The 17288-nt window shown below is 44.6% G+C and overlaps 1 protein-coding gene across 2 annotated transcripts in view; it reads left to right on the plus strand.

Moving 5' to 3' along the window:
* The first annotated feature begins 6854 nt into the window (after positions 1-6854).
* Positions 6855-17288, plus strand: part of ITPKA (inositol-trisphosphate 3-kinase A) — a 38182-nt gene continuing 27748 nt past the window's right edge. For both annotated transcript variants that reach the window (XR_007377973.1, XM_048949990.1), the window contains exon 1: positions 6855-7452. Coding sequence is in view for 1 of the 2 variants with exons in the window: in XM_048949990.1 (XP_048805947.1) it covers positions 6949-7452 (504 nt within the window). In the remaining variant the exon portion in view is untranslated. The remainder of the gene's footprint in view (positions 7453-17288) is intronic.

A 17288-nucleotide genomic window follows, 5' to 3' on the forward strand; every position in this document is an offset into this window, starting at 1 on the left:
ACAAAAACCAAAAAAACCCCAACAACATAAAACCATGACAGGTAAATACATTAAATACAGGAAGAAAATATCCCTGATATTTTTTGTTTGCTTGTTTATTTGTTTTTCATCATGTTGACAGGTGTTTTTATGTCAGAAAAAAATGTTTTTTTTTCCTTATTACTTCTGCAGTAGTATTTCATTACAGCACACAGATATGGCATTGCTAATGTTTACGTCAGAGTCCTGGGTAGTTTACTGTCACGTACAGAACTCAAGAAACCTATCAGAGAGATAATAGTATATGAAACCTCAGAATTTATCCAATAGGCTGAAGGAGAATAGAGAGAAACTTAAATTCTGATTTGAGAAACAAGCAAAGAAACAGAAAAAATGACTACAAACCAAACAAAGTATGGTCTTGATCCTAGGGAAAACAGACTTCGTAATGGTTTGCTTCAGGAGAAATTGAGAGCTAACATTTATTTAAAGCAGAAATCAGAAATTGTTTTCCACTCAGCATAGTACCTGCTTTTCTTTACAACTGGTATGAAAAGAAATTCAAATATCATGCATGTTATCACAGAAAAAGCTTGGAAAAAATAAACTCTTAGGCAATCTTTTTGTACATTACTATATTTACTTAGTGATTTACTCTTGCAACCTTTAGTGCAGCAGGCTGTTTGCTGGTTACACGGCACCAATAGTGCTGTGCATCATTAAGGTTACAGTACTGTCAATGCTTGACTTTTTAAGCGTCTTCTCAGACGCTTTTCAGAGGCAGTACAGAGCCTTTTGGACTCGAAGGTGAAACAGAATAGGAGATACCTGTTCCAGAGGAAGCAGGAACTGGCGTAACCCTTGGAAGCACCAAGCCTGTCCCGCTCCGAGCCCGGCTCCCCGCGGGGCGGAGTTGGGCCGCTCTCTGATCCTGACGCTGTCCGCGGTGCTGAAACGGTCCCGCCGCCTGGCGGCTCCGTTCCCGCTGCGCTGCTGCCGTGAGCCGGGCTGCTGGGCTGGGACAGCGAGCGCGGGTGCCGACTGGCATGTGGGTAATAGGCAGCACCAAAGTCAACGTTGTTGTAAGCAGATAGGCACTATTTTCAATTACGTCACGTTAAAGCACATATTAAAAAACTCTTAAAAGTCCCTCTATTCTGAGCAATTTTGCACAAGAACAAAATAGACCCTCAACATAAAAAAAAAAAAAAAAAAAAAAAAAAAGAAACAACCCAGCTTGCTCATTTCTTAGTAATTATTTCTGCTTGTCTTTTTCTTAAAATAGACTCACTGATATCCTAGAGTGTGGCTATGACATTACAGTATGTATTGGGTTTTTAATGCAAAATTTGTCAAACGAACTGGCAAAGCAAACTGTGTGGACAAATAAGTATTTGTTAAGAAAAAAATCATGTAGCTATTAAATTGGTTTAGTAAAAAGTTTTAAGATTTCTCCAGTATTTTCCCACTTCAAAGGTAAATAAAAGCCCGTGACTGTTGGGATATGAATTTCTGCTATTTGTGCAGTAACATCCATCATTATGAAGATGATTTCAGCTCAGCTACCATGACTGATTCACTGTTAGAAAAAATGCTAGTAGTGATGCTTTCTCTGGAAAACATTAGATTCTGCTTTTATCTTTGTTTAAATCTAAGCTACTGATGCTATTTCATTGCTCTCTGTAATCAGCAGAAGTTTTATAATTTATTCTTTCCGATGTGTAAGCCTGGGTTAGCTTCTCGCTGAGATGTCTTAATTTCATCTGATAGGAAGTAAGCATGATTTGCTCTTAATATACTTCCCTGGAGTACACAAGGAACAGGTAAAATTAAACTTCTAGAAATGATGGTGTGGGTGCGCATAAAGAGACACATCCTGCTCTTCTTTACACTATTATAGATTGCGAGTAAATGCACAAAATTTAATGTCATTGTTACTGTAAGAATAGGGAAAAGTCCCCATGTTCTGAGAGCATTATAGGTAGCTAGTCGAAAATAGCAGTTGTACTTATGTAGACCATAAAGCTCATCAGTGATTTCACTGAAAGACTTATCTTTAAATCAAGTCTTCGTACTGAATTCTCAGTCAGCTGATAGGGAACTATTGGGAATACAGTTGGCTTTAATCTCAAATCTCAGAAAAATCTATAATAATCTCAAATATACAACAGCAACACTTTTTGTTTTGTCATGAGTTTCATGTGGATTTTTTTTATAAAATCCCTGTAAATTAGATCTTTTGCTTAAGCCAACAACAGGCAAAATACAAGCAGAAACCGTGTGAGCATCTCTGATGCCCTTCTATCAGCCTGCAGCCACTCTGGGGTAATGCACCTGTCAAGCTAACAGTGAATGCTGCTGTTCTCAGCACATGCTTGCTATCACACAACGGTGCACCTGGAGCCTTTTCTCCTCCTTCAGTTTATTCTGTTGCCTGGTATGTTAGCCATGAAGCCAGCAGCAAGAGTGTTGGGGATAAATGGGAAGAAAAGGCCTTTCTCTTCCCGTTCCTTAACATAGAACAATAACAGCCTGCAGTATGAGATAGGGCAGATGTAGGAGGAAAGTGTTTTTTCACTTCCTCTCCACCTCCAGTGGAGCGCTGACCTCCTGTAGCACTTCTCTGTAGACCTTGTGCTCTGCTCATCAGCAAGCTGCTGTGGGTCATTTTGGTAGAAGGTTGCTGTGTGCACTCCTTCCTTCTCCCTGGCCTTATGTTTTTTCTCACCATCGTGGTTGTCACATTATTTATCTCGAAGCTTGTTTTCTCAGGGACTCTGGTTTCTGGATGTGCTCGATGTGTTTTGCCTCGCCCATCAGCTCCTGCTCTTATAACCTACTGTACGAGCCAACTGAACAGTTCTAGCCACTTTTGTTCAGGAATATGACTTAAGGATGTAATTTGAATTTCAGCCACCAGAGGTCCTCCACAGTTTACTGCTTCGTTGCAGTTTTCTCTGATCTTTACTGGGATCAGTACAGCCGTGCTCACTTCCACCCAAAATCTACGGACCTCTCCTAGCTGAGGATCTGCTCAAATTCCCTGCCACGTCATCTCTCATATCCTTGGAATCCATATCTAAGATTACTGTCATATACTGCTTAAACCCAACAGCATCTTCCCCATGTTTTTTCCCCATAAGGTTTGGACTCCCCTTTCAGGTCTAATTCTTTGGGGTGCTCACAGCTGAGCTGACAGCAGGGCTGGGCAACACAGAAGTGATTTCTGTTTGTGCTATGCTGTCCCTCAGACTCTGGGCCAGAGGGTCAGGGTGAGGGAAAGCTTGAAAACTGCTTGTGTCATTTCACATGTACATCTTTAACAATCCACAGTATGGTTTTAAAAATTGGTGCCTGAGTTACAGCTGTACTGCTTCTGGGGTAAAAGTAGACTCATAAATCCTTTTCCACAGGGCACACACTGAGCTGACACATCCGTTAAGCAGAGTTTACATCAAAAATTCTCTAACTTTTGCAGAGGAAGGCTTGAAGAGGAATTTGGCAAACAGCCCACAAAATTTTAATCTGTAAAATAAATAGCTGTCACTTAGCACAGTGCTTTCTTTCACCTCATATAACCTGGGCTCAGTCCCAGCCTCCTCCTGCCGATGAAACACCCTGCAGAGTCGCCAAGCCCATGCCACGCCAGCAGTTCTTTTCCCCTTCCCAAAGCAATGGCAATCTCAGCTTCAGCCGCTGGGGGGAACATTAGGCTTTGCCGTGAAGGGGCCGTGCGCCAGGCAGGGTCTCCATTACGCCAGACCAGCTTTCAGGGTCAGATACTTGCCTTCTAATCGTTAAGAAGGACCTTCCCGTATGAAAGCTGACCCATCTTTTACTTTTTTTTTTTTTTTTTAAATTTTTTTTTTATTTTGTTTGTTTCCCTTATTACACCAGTTGGTCCTGAAAGAGACATTATAACTTGATATAAGAGTTATCTCGCTTGTATGTGTTGCATCCAAAAGCAATATGTGAATCACAACTACCAGCTACTTTTCAGGTCTTCTTAGGCCCACACTGAATTGAAAGATGTGGTGTTTTCCAGCTGTTGAGCTCCAAGCCATCAGTAAGGTCTCATGTGGGCAGTATTTTATTGAGTAGGCCAAACTAAACCCAAGGCTCTCCTCTAGCTCATATTTAAACTCTTTTCTATGTGAGACCCTTCGAATCTTCTACAAGCATTCACTGCATCTTTTGCTGCTTTTGTACTGTCAAGGCTTAGGCACCCTATGGAAATGCAAACTAAAAGGAATAAGTAACATGTTAATGATAACAATGTTTAGAAAGAGGTTTCATGAAAACAAAATAGTCTCTTATTTTGCCAATATAAATAAAGGCAGAAAGTTGTTTTTGTAGCAGGAGTGTGTGAAACTTGAAACCACAGCAGTAAGAATACCAATATGAATCAGAATGACTGAGATAGACAAATGTATTGCCCTGGAGATGGGAATGTGAGCGGGTGGTTAGAGAAGCAAGCAACAAATCAAACACCCTTTTCCGCCCCTGACTCACTACGCGTCTGCAGCCAACTCATTTGCCATCTGTATGTCAGTACACACATCTGCAAAAGAGGGACACCTATTTCATATTTTTCCAGATTTAGCTCTTGCCAAGCATTACTAGTGAATGCTGACAGCCCTTTGTTGCCAGGATCTCAGCATTTCACAGGTGGAAAATACAATTTCTCAGCACTTCTCCCATCAGGCCACAATCACTTTTCCTAAAACAAACTTGTGCAGCTGTGAGTTAATGCAGCACCACCTGACAAACCAAAGAGTCTTTCATTCTCCTGCTAGTGCGGAAAGACTTCAAATTAAATTTCACCTAAACCTCAGAGATCAGCAGCTCTCTAACACTGACATGTTACAAAAGCAGCTAACTAACCAGATCTAATCCTATCTAACCAATTGCTACTAATTGATATTGTCAAAATGTTGTTTTCATATTTTTATACATGAAATCATTGAGTTGGGTCCTTAAAGACTGTTTAGTCCAAGTCCCCGGCAGTGAACAGGATACGTACAGCGAGATCAAGGTGATCAGAGCCCGGTCCAATATATTGGTTGATTAAAATGAAATGTGTTGCAAGTGTTTCATGTTTATTCGTTGAAAATAAATCCTTTAAAAATATGTTTTATAACTATAAAGTTAACTCAGTCCTATGTGAAGTGAGTCTCATTACAATCACAAGGTTTCCTAAATGAGGAATCCACTTGAGTCCGGTTCTCTGATCATAGACCTCACATAATCCTCTATCTGCAGAATCAGCAGTGAGCATTGGCACAGAGATGCTGGATGCTGAGCTGCCTTTCTGCCTGCAGAAGGGCTCCTTCCCTCCTCACCTCTGCCCAAACTCGCTTTCTGTCCTGCTTGCCAATGGGCAGCAGCTGTCATGGCTACAGAAATGAGCTCAGCGCATCCAACTTGTGGATGTGAAATCTTTCAGATTCATTTTAAATTGGCTACTTTGCTTTCTGTGGTATGTATACATTCCTCACTGTGACTCTTCTCGTAATGCCATCAGTTATAAAACTGCACTTTCAGGTATGCCTTTCAGTATGTGGGGCCTAACAGTATTTTAAGACTGCCTTTCTGCACTATAACATTTGAAGTGACTTACACAGTTTAGTAATAAAAGTGGTGACTGCCTTTTCTTCCAGAGAGAACTCAGACCAGCTCATGTCTGTTCCTTGCAGGACACCCGCTCCACATGTGCTGGGGAAACACTGCACTGCCAACCATTTTCTCCTGCAAGTTTCTGGTAAGCATACCTAATTTGGGGGCAGCTGTTGCCCTGCCCAACCCACTGCACCTAATTCTAGAGAGGTGTCCAAAAACACTGAGCCTGTGGGGCTCCCCAGCTGCCCAGCTGGACATAGTGAGGTGGGCTGCTAGGCTCTGCTTTGCAGCGTGGCATGGCTGGGCAGCCCAACCGCGGCCGTTCTGCTCCACCCATTGAGCTCCTGCCTGAGAGCCAGGCAAGAGCCAGGGAGAGAAGATGGAAGGGTGTAGGGAAACAGTGAGATGAATGAGCAAAAACTGGGTTGAAGACTTTAGCAGTTGGTTCCCCAATTGTTAATTTTACTAATCATCTCGGCTGATGGAACCCTGAGGCAGTACGGCTCTCCTCAGTGCCTGCAGTCACAGCATGCTGCACTTCAGGCAGCAGGAGTTCAGCGGGGAAGCAGCGGCAAAGCGGGGCGGTATCCGGAGAAACTCATTCAGAGAAGGAGAGCGGGGCACACCAGCATCCCGGGGCTTGGGAGAGCCTCTTTAGCACGGCTCTGCAGCAAAGCGCTGACAGACAGACACGCAGTTCAGGTTTTTTTAGGAACGCGGCGCTGCCCGGCAGCCACCCCTCATGGCCAGCGCCGCCCGGGACGTGCCACGCGGCCGCAGAGCTCCCAGGTGCGCCGTGCCACGCGCCTCGGCCGGGCACAGGAAGGCTCAGGCTTTGGAAAGGCGATCGAAGCCGCCCGGCAGGGGGCTCGGGCCGGGGTTCGTCCACGCCGCGCAGCCGCCGTGCCCGGGGAGCGGGCGACCGTTGGAGGGCGGTGGGCGCGAGGCGGCGGCCGTTGGAGCAAGCAGCGGCTCGTGCCGAGGTAAGGGCGGGAAGGCGGGCGCTGAGGCAGCCTCGGAGGAGCGGAGGCCGCTCGAGGGAAAGCGAAACCAAAAGGGCGGAGGCGGCGGCAAGGAAGGGGCGGGGGGGCTGGGGTTCCCCGCGGCGGGGCTCGGCTCGCTCCTCCCCTCGGCGCCGAGGCGGAGCGGGGCGGCGGCGGGCGGGAAGGCTCGGCGAGCCCCCGTGGCCCTGGCGCCGGGGCAGCAGGCGCGGTAACGGGCTGCGGGTGAGTCAGAGCCGCCCGGGGAGGGCGGGCTGGACATGAGCCACGCCGCCGGGCTGCGAGCGGCGGCCGGAGGCTGAGCAACAAAGAAGTTTCCCCGGCGGCACGGCGGGCGCGGCGCTCCCTCATGCACGCCCCCGGCCGCCATCCCTGGGGCTCTGCCCGGCGGGCGCCCGCCGCCGACCCCAGCGCGGAGCCCCGAGCGGCGCTGCACAGTAGCCCGGAGCTCAGTCGGGCCACGCGGCTCAGCGTGGGGGAGCTGCGCTCCCTCTTCGAGGCGCGCTGCGCCGCCGTCGCCGCCGCCGCCGCCCGGCAGCTGCCCGACCCGGCCAAGCGGGGCTGCCGGCCCCCCAACGGCGTGCTGCCGCCCGTCATCCCGCGCCTCACCGTCACCGCCGAGGAGAGCGAAGAGTCGCAGGGCAGCCCCGAGGCGCCGCCGGCGCACGCGGAGGGCGGCTGGCTGAGGACGGGCGGCTCGCTGCACCTGCAGTCCCGCAGGCTGTCCACCTCCTCGCTCTCCTCCACGGGCTCGTCATCCCTCCTGGAGGACTCGGAGGATGACGTGCTGAGCGACACGGAGGGCAGGAGCCAGGGCATCGTGCACCTGGAGCGCGGCGACGACTCCAACCAGGTAGGGGGCGGCTCGCAGCCGTGGGGCCGGGACGCGCTGCCCGGGGGGCCGGGAGCTCCGTAAACGGGACCGACGGAGGAACTACAGCGACAGCAAGAAAGAAAGAAAGAAAAAGGGGGGAGGGAGGGAAGTAGACTCGTGCCGAACGGCGCTCGGCTCCCCCACCGGTGCCGATCGCCTGGTTGGGGGCCATCGAGCATCCTCGTTTGGAAAGGCTGGTGGTCTGGCTGGGAGGCGGGGGAACTGCGCTTTTCTCCTTGCACACAAACTCTGGGAAACTCCTGCCAAGCGTTGCATGATGCGCATTGCAGCTTCTGTTTTCAAAGCACTTCTTGATGTTGGCCCTTTTAAAACCCCATCAGGTGTGCTTGGTTTCCTGTGAAACTGTGCTTGCTGTCCCAGTAATTTGGAGTGGTGTTTTTTTGCTCGTTACTCGGGTCTTTTTGGTTGCTTTGTTTCGTTGTTTGTTCTTTTTTCTTTCTTTCTTTCTTTCTTTTTTTTTTTTTTTTCCACAGCCTCTTTTGTTAGATCTTCAAAATAACATTTTTCCTGGCATTTGCCAGCGGGGTTATTATTATTTTTCTTTTTGTCTCTTCCAGTCCTGGAGTCTGTGGCTGTCAGTTTTTGAGCTGCTTCTTGCTGTGAGCATGACAGGAGATGGGGAGGAGCTTGGATTGGGTAGAATGCATGCTTTTGTCCATCCTGGCAGCAGCGCATTCTTCTCAGTAAATCCTCTCTGTAATTTGGCAGCTTTCATCCATGAAGTGCACTTTTAAAGCATTTAGTTAGGGTTTTTTTTTTTTTTTTTCCCCTATGGCCATTAACATATATTTGCCTGATTGTCTGTAATGGGCTTCTTGGGGGTTTGTAAGTGAAATACATTGCTTTAGCAAATTCTTCCTCCTACCTTTACTGAGACCATAACTTAAATTGTTGTTCTACTGCCAACCTACTGGCACTCTATTGTTCTCAAGCAGAACATATGTTTTGAAAAAAATACATATGCAAGAAGTAATGCTAGTTGTTCGTGATACCTCCAGCTGGACCTTTCTCATGCTAATTGTGGGTTTACTGCTTTAGAGGACACATAGTACAGGAACTAAAATGTTGTGCGCAATATTGGCTTTGTTTGCATCAACTTGGGGGGGAAAAAAGTTTTGTACTTTGTCATGTTGTGTTCCAAGAAACCAGTAATGACGCTTCTTAATTTGTACTTTCTATCCTGATATAGAAACTGGTGTGTGGAGGGAAACAATTGCTACTCTGTCACCATATGCCTTTCTTTTCTGAACTATGTGCTGTGCTAGCAGGGATTTTGTGGAAGTAGCGTAAGAACTGGAATTATAGATGGAAAAGAGCTGTTGGATCCTTTGACTCAACAACGCTGCTATTGCAGTGGGAGAGTGGGTGTGATAATGAGCTACGTGGAGGTAATCTTAGGCTGTACATGTGGTAAATATAGAGCCAGAGTTTACTGGGAATGCTTAAGCTACATGGAGAACTCTGGGATGGCATTGTAGCATCTGTTCACTTGTCTATACACATAAATTAAAGCAAGAACTGTTCTTCAGGTGTGAAACTGAGCTGCTTTGAGGTTGCTTTTGCATTTTGGAAGTAGTGATATTGTATATAATACTGAGTCCTAAATCATTCTTCTGTATCTTTCTCTGTAGTTCTACGTGAGTGCATCTAAAGCATACGATGTAAGTGGATGTGAATGGTATTAATTTAATCTGAATTATAGGAAGTATCTAGGCACTGTGAAAAATTGGAAAAGGCTCTTTTCATCTTTTAATGGCAAGAAAACTTCTTAACTGAAAAAAAGCTTTATGGATCACTCATAGATGAATAAAAATTGCCATATAAGAAATATTTTAAACTGAAAGAATGTCCTCTTCATTTAGGTGTATGAGAAATTGAGACCTTGAAAGGTATTGTGAGAATTCAGTCTCATAAAAAGCTTCTTGCAAGTTTCTGAAGTTCAGTGCAGCTTCAATGTTCTTTAGTTTTTCAGTACTGAAGTATTCACACCTGGTAAAATGTCCTTAAGGCTCAAATTACTTTTCCACACCTGTAGGGATGATGGGATAAACTGCCCCACCAGCAGCCTGCATTCCATGGACACCTGCGTCTCCTTACCATTTGTGCAGCAGGCTGGCAAGTTGGGACTTGTGCCTCGGGCTCTGAACTGCGGCACTAAGTATCAAAAACTTTGTGATGCTACCTAATAAATTAAGTGAGCTAAATCTTTAACCTGCTCGTTGTGTGCTGGTGTAGTTCATCCCTCCCTCCCTTGCCACAGTACCTCTGAGAGCTTGGATCCCAGGAATCTGCCCTTCTTCTTTTTGTAATACACGCTGTTGTTCATCTCAAGTGGCTGCCCTGTGGGCCGGACATTCCTGCAGGTTCTTTGGCTGTTGTCTTTTGGTACTCTAAAACTTCCAGCCCTGTGTTCAGTTGTCCAGTCTCTAGAGATACTGTTTCAGTAAAGAAACTGTGAGTAATTAACATGCCAAGTGGAGTAACCTGCTTAGAACCTCTGTGGGTTTGGCTTTACAGGATGCATCTTTTTCTACTGTAAGTCCTGAGGAAGGATGAGTAGATCTGGTTTGTTGTTTTTTAAATGAAAGGACTAGGACTCAAGGCAGGCATGTTCATATGAGAATAACTAGAAATTTGGGGATAACAAGGGATGCTTTTGTACCTTAAAGGTAAGCTTGCATGTTTTATTCATGTCTATTGCTTTAGCATTATGTATTTTAACAGGTGAAGGTTCATTTTCAGAGAGGAACACAGATTAGAGACTTTCTGCAGGAAATTGCAGTGGAAATGAGCCAGACTTGGTGTTCCCCAGTTCATGGAAAACTGTGACATCTTGAAATTTTCCTTGTATTAGAATTTTCTCCAGTGTTTCTTTGGAAATGATGTAGAGTCTGACACCTTTTGATGTAGCTCAGATCAGGGCTTACAGGACTGCTGCTGAGCTATCGAGCCTCCCAAGTCCTCAGTGCTTCACAGGAACCTTGGAAACTTGCCCAGGTCTTTCAGCTGCAGGAGCAGAAGTTCTGATAGTGTTCCTGTTATCAGGGCTTCAAGGCTTCCATCTGCAGATGCAGAAACTTGAGACCTGAGCTGAAGAAAGCCCTCCCAGGCTTCTTTGCTGAAGGCCTCTCTACTGTTGACCTGGAAGTTTATACTCGGGTGTATCTTCAAAATGTTGTGGGCCCTTGAGCTACCTGTACAGACCCATAGGGAACAGAAAACTGTGCAAGCTGGCAGGCCTTGAATCCTGGGACAGCAAGCTATGCAGTGCTTTTCCCAACTGCGCCTTGGAAGAATCTCTTCCTGGAAGCTTTCTGGGCAGACAAGGAGCTCCCCGGGAGTGTGAGTGACTCAGTTAAGCATTTCACAGAGTGTTCTGGCATGGATCAGTTGGCACATCGTGACAGCAATATGCAATTTTTGCATATTACTGAGTTCCATGTATGGTATGTCCCTGGAATGCTATGGCCCTTAATGAATAGTGAGTTCCTTGGGAATGATGGCTGACGATTACAGTACGGTTCCAGCCTGGCTCTGTAGGGACTTAGCTTTGTTTGTATCTAGAAGGCTGACATTTGAAGTCAGCAGGTAGATGTTTTGTCTCATCATCACAAATTCCACACTTCATTTTTCAGTAATAGTGACTTTGGAAACTGAACTGCTCTGGCTCTCCTGAAGGAGGGCTTTTCTGGCAGCAAGGGGTTAGAATTGTGAGAGAAGCTGGTTCTGCTGCTATTGCACGAGCTGACAAAGTTACTATTCCTGCCTTCCTTTGAATTTAAATGGAAAGCATGCCTTTCCTACCCTTGCTTCCCACAGTCTGGAAGGTTTATGTATGTAGTTGAATCTTTCAGAGAAAGCTCCATTGGTCCATTTATAGTAATGAAGAGAATACGAGAGATGTATTTTTATCTTTATTGTGTGAACAAGCAATTTTAAGAACTATGTTAAGTCTGGTGAGCACCTTCTTTGTTGGGACAGAGAGGCTTAAAAGCGGCTTTCTCAGAGACGGAATCGCGTGATGATGTACAGCAGTCTTTTCTCCTTTTCATTAGGGTAGTGTTATTTCCTAGATAGAAGCATGCCAGGCAAATCTACTCATTCTCAGAACTGTGACCTGTCATTGCAAATTCCTGCATTGGTAACCATGAGAACAGCTGACAACAGCTCGGTAGAGAAAAAGCAGTGCAGTTCTTACCTGCAGTGATACCAGTTCAGAAACTTTGGGCAATAGCCATTACTTGGTTTTACCTATCTCCTCACTATTACTTTTGATAATAGTGAGCACCTTAAAAATGAACAAACATAGGCACATACACTTAATAAATACAGCCTGAAAGTTTCAAGTGGTTCAGCTGAGGAGTGGGTGTTATGTAAGCTAATGCACTAGAACAGAATTGTTATTTTTAAATGAAGAATGGGAATGAAGGGATGACAGAAGTAAAACTGTTAATGGGTTTTTAGCCTACTTTCAAAGGAAAGAAAGATTGTGTAACCACTGTATCAATTTAATTTTAACAACTTCAATAGAATTCAGCTGACTTTGACAATGAGGTAAGCATCCCAAAGTTTTCTTCATAAGTTCTGTAAAGTTCCATGAACATCATCCTCTGGGTGAAGAATACAAGCTCCAGATAAGAGATGTGGAACTGTGAGGTGCAGTGGAGGGGTTATGACACAAGCTCATGGAGCGCAGTGACAAGCTGTTGTTAATTTGAGAAGGGTGCAGGGCAGTAGGCTAGTAGTTCAGTAGACACCAGCCTCCATTAATTTGCTAGTTGTGGAACAGCTAATTTTAACAGCATTTCATGATATTTTCTAAAAATAATGATTTATAATAACAGACTTGCTACTGACATCTTCCTGTTATGTAGTAAACAAATACGAGTGAATGGTTCTGTGTTGCTCTGTTATTGGGCCTCAACTCTGAACTGGGAGACCTCTCAATTTTAGGACAGCTTGTTCTCCACTGTACTCTCAAACGGTGGAATATCCAAACATCAGCAGTATCAGTTTTAGCAGCAACTGTTCATTAGTAATGTAGTGATGTAGGAAGTGACTGGGCTCTTAGTCAAATCAGTTGGAAAGCAACTAAGTCTTATGAGTTAAGCCTTTCTCACCCTACATACATCTCATACACTGGTTTAGAGGTTACAGAAATCTTTTCTTTTGAATGAAACCCACTGTTAGTCTTCTCTTCTCTTCTCTTCTCTTCTCTTCTCTTCTCTTCTCTTCTCTTCTCTTCTCTTCTCTTCTCTTCTCTTCTCTTCTCTTCTCTTCTCTTCTCTTCTCTTCTCTTCTCTTCTTTTTGTATTTTAAATAATGTGGCTTGAGTATGCAGTTTAAAATTGGAAGAGCTCTGTTATAATTTTTTTTTCTTAACAGACCTGTTGGATTAAGCATGTTATAGAAGGTTCTCTGTATGTGCTCTTCTCCAGTTCTGAGCTCCTCATAATGCTTATTGCTCCTAGAAGTAGTGATGGCTCCTCATCATCAGGTGATGTGCTCATATTTAAAGAAGTTGCTTTTAATCAGAATCTTCTCAGCTTATTGTCAGCTCGGCAGAGTTGAAGACTTAGTTGTGAAAGCCCATGCAGGCTGGACAGGGGATAAAAGCAGCAGCTGTGACAGTAGTTCAGGAATTTAACATGCCTGTGTGTATTCTGGGGGCTTGTCACTGTTAACCAGTTAAAATGGTTGGAGGCTGAATTGCTTTTATTGAACAGGCAGTAGGCAAAGCAAGTATCGCGGACAAGGAATAACCTCTCCACTCACATCTAAGATTTATTCTAAATAGAGAGCGCTCAAGTGAAACAATTTGGCTAACAAATGTAAACAAAAATAACAAAATGAGGCAGTTTAATGCAGTGTTCTGGTAGCTGAGAATACCCCTTATATTTATGTAGTGCTGTGGTGTTTGTTTTCGGATTGACCGAGAGAAGAGCTAAGGCTTATCAGCTGCGCTTCACTTTGTGATGGTTATCTATAAATATGATGGCAGAAAAAGCAACATTGTCCTTTCACATCTTGCAAGCAAAGAGCAAACTTGTCCTGTGTATAGCCCAGTATAATCCTGCTCTCTCTTCTTTCTCTGTCAGTGTAGTTTCTGAAGAGGAAGGGGGTTGAGGCAGAAAGAGTTAACTTGTCAGTTCTCGTTAATTTGGATCTTGCACAGTGTGGGTTTAGATTTCATTTTTAAATTGCTTTTCTCAGCCTTCTCTACTAACAGAGCTTCCTCTAAAGATCTTTAGTTCGACAAGATGGCATTGTCAGTCCACTCTGTAGCATGCTGGGGAAAAATACCATTAAGAAAAGCAGGAGTTAATCTCTATTGCTTTATTCTGTACAGCTCAAAAGCAGTAGGAAAAGTGAAGGAAAGGGGGAGAGGCGCTCTCTCTCTCCTTCCAGTGTCAGACTAGCATTCCACTGGAATGTTGTTATTTACAGTGCTTGACTGATTTATGCTCTATAGCAATGGAGAATACTTTAGGGAATAAATAACATGTAACAAGCAGCATTTGCATGTGCTTTTATATCTGCAAACTCTGAACTTCCCATGAGGAATGGAATTTTCCTTTCCTTTTTATAAAGTCTCACTTCTCAGGCTGGTGAGACTGACGGAAAACTACATTAAACCCATCATGCCTGGCTACTATTGCCTGTTGCCAAACTTTCCAGTCCTTGGCAAGCTTGGGAAAACATTAACCAAAGACTATTTAGCAGCTCATTTGAAGCAATATCATAGACCTGGCACAATCCAAATTCAGAGCCTGGGACAGAATCTCTGAGCCAGTTGGTGATTGTAGGAAGCATAACACAGACACTGCTTTGTGGGAGCTTGGCTTAATCCCAGAATCCAGGAACGCTCCTTAACTATGGGCTGAAATATCAAAGTGAGGTGGCACAATGAACACAAACTCCTTAAGTTGTTTACCCAAACCCACTGATACCACCTCTATTTCACTCGCATTCAGTTTTAGTCTACTTCATCAGTCTTCATCACCCATGTTTGAGCAACCTTGATAAGAAAGGCATGGTCACAGTGATAAGAGTAGGTATAGATGCATGGATGTCTGTGTGTAATTGGTATTGATATCTGCATGATTCATCATCAGTCCACTGAATGAGTTACCTGATTAACCGGAACCTGGGATGATGCTGAACTGTGTGAGTAAGAAAGTTGGTGCTGATGGAATAACCTGCTTTTTGCTGTGAGGCATCAGAGGTGAATGCAAGCTACTATAGACTTGATACCTGTTTCATATGCTAAGTGATATCTCCTGCTAAATTATATTGAGCATTCATAGAGAATGCTTTTGTTTTCTAGTGATGGTAGGAAATCAGCATTCATCATCAGTAAAGCTGATTCTGTCCTTGACTTTCTTCTACATCCTAACATGCAGTGACCCTGCCTTACCTATAGCTGCCCTCATTACTCTGAGCTTCAACAGAGAACGCAGATTTTTGTTGTGGTGTTTTTTCAAGAAGCTCTGAGTAGTTAAGAACACTGCAGTGGCTCTTCAGTTATGTTCACAGTGGGCAGTATGTCATATCTGTGCTGTATTTTATGCTTGTTTCCTGCAATGGAATGCTGAACTGAGTGTAGATGTCTAATTCTCCTCTTTGTACCGGTGCTTCTCAAAGTCTGGGGCTCGGCTGTTAGCTGTGGTCAGCCACCCCAGCCTTCAGTGGAGCCCGAAGGGACTCAGCTGTGCATGAGACAGCTTTGCCCAGGCCGGGAGGTCCATCTCCCACAGATCCTTTCCATGCACAGCACTCCTACAGGCATCCTCTTTGGCACAAGCATGTTAAACGCAGCACTCATGTCTAGTGCTCTGTGCAGCACATGTGGTGGAAAGGCAGTGAGGATGAAAAGTTGTCATATGTCAGCGCCTGCCATTGCTCAAACATGTTCAGATGCAGCATTACAATTGCACTAGAACATTGATGTCTTTCCAGCTCAAAACTGAGCACTCCAAATAAATCTGTGTGTATATATATGGAATTTATCATCTTGATGTTAGCTCTCATCCTTCAATGCACAGCTTACAATACCATCTGTAATTATATAATAATGTACTGTAATTGCAATACCTTCAGTGTAAATGCACGATGCCTGATTGTATAACAAGCAGATTTTCTTAGCTCTGGCCTTCTTGGCATCACCATTTTTACTTAATATACTGGAAATCTACTGTAAAAGCAGTTAATGAGTTTTACGTGGTACTTCCACCGTGTTACTTCATCACTGCAGTAACAGCACTTTTGAAATTTTAATGAATTTATTTTCACAATCTGTTGCGCAAACTACTTTAGTCATCTCTTTTAGGGAAAATACTGAAGGAAGGCTACGTTAGTGCAGAAAAATATCAGCTAAATTTGAAGCCAAATTTGAGATGTCATTTTTTTGCTTTTCTAATACCTATTGTTATTGAATGCTGTTGAGCAGTGTTGGAGCTGTGGAAGGTGCTGACATGTGACTGATGTTTCACCCTCGCTTCCTTTGCACAGCGGGTGCTGCACAATGCACTAGAGGTGACTGCTGCAGGATGCCCTCGGGAGCACTGAACTTGGAGAGGACCTTCAGGCTCTGGGGAGATGGCCCTCTTGTCCTGGGCAAAGCTAGGACCCAGCTGCCTGGTGCACAGTTGAGCTTCACTGTGTCTGAGTCCTCCTCCCAGTTGAGCTCCATCAGTCCCTTCTGCGTGCTATGCCCACAGTTTTCAGAGATGTAATTTCCCAAGTCTAACAAGTAATTAGTGCATAAGAAGCTGAGGTTTTTACAATTTGTTAGATTTGGTCAAGTTGGCTTTTGCTTTTCCAGTGGTTTGCTCCTGCTTGGAATGCTTTCCTCTTGCCAGAATTAAATTATCTTCCTCGAGATTCAAGGCTAACAAAATTCTCACAGGATTCATCAGTAGTGTGATCAAAAAGTATCCTTTTTCTGGTGTTGGAGACAACTGAACTTTTTTTGTGGGAAATGTTCAGACTGAAGCAATCTTTTTTTGTTGTTGTTCTTTGATGCATACAAATTAGAGCAATTCTCAGGAGAATGAGGCATACTGAAGCAGCCTTGTGCTTTTAGCAGCACAGGAAATCTGGGTTCTGAGACCCTAGTCTTCTGAAAGAGGCAGAGCTAGAGCAAAAGTTAAAAGGTGGTCTCTGTGCGTTTCACTATCACTGTATGCTCACATGGTGCTGTGGTAGGATAAAATCTGTGTGAACAGTGTTTGTGCATGCAGATTGGCTGTTCGTTATCTTTTTGTGGGGTTTGAGTGGGTTGTTGGCTAAGTGCACTTGACCTGAATGTTCTAATCATGATAAGCTTTGCTTGCTGTGAGCTCCTTCCTCAGCCCTTCCCACCCATGCATGTTCTGTAGGAACAGCAATGCTGGCTCCACAAAGGGTCAGCATTGCACAGAGGAGAACGTAATCTGAAGAAACTAGGAAACCTTCCTACACTCCAGCTTTCACTTCTTGTAGCACAAAATGCTGAGTGTCAGAATTTTGGACTGATAACTGAATACAGTCTGTATAATCTTGCTCTGTGGAATTCAGATAAGCAGTGTTTTTGCCTTCCTTGTGCTGATCTAGATAGACAAAACAATTAAATCACAAGGCCCTTGTGGCCAGATCCTGCCATTTTTGAAGTCCTATGAGGGATTTTTAAGGTGAGGCTTCCTGACTTCTAGGGGCTCATGTCTATCATTTGCATGTCACGCCACCATAGCTACCAAAAGCACTCAGCAGAAGCAGTTAGGAAGCTGTATTTTAAATATGTTATGAGAAGCTGG

This window comes from Lagopus muta, chromosome 6 (genome assembly GCF_023343835.1).
Source record: "Lagopus muta isolate bLagMut1 chromosome 6, bLagMut1 primary, whole genome shotgun sequence".
Lineage (NCBI taxonomy): Eukaryota > Metazoa > Chordata > Aves > Galliformes > Phasianidae > Lagopus > Lagopus muta.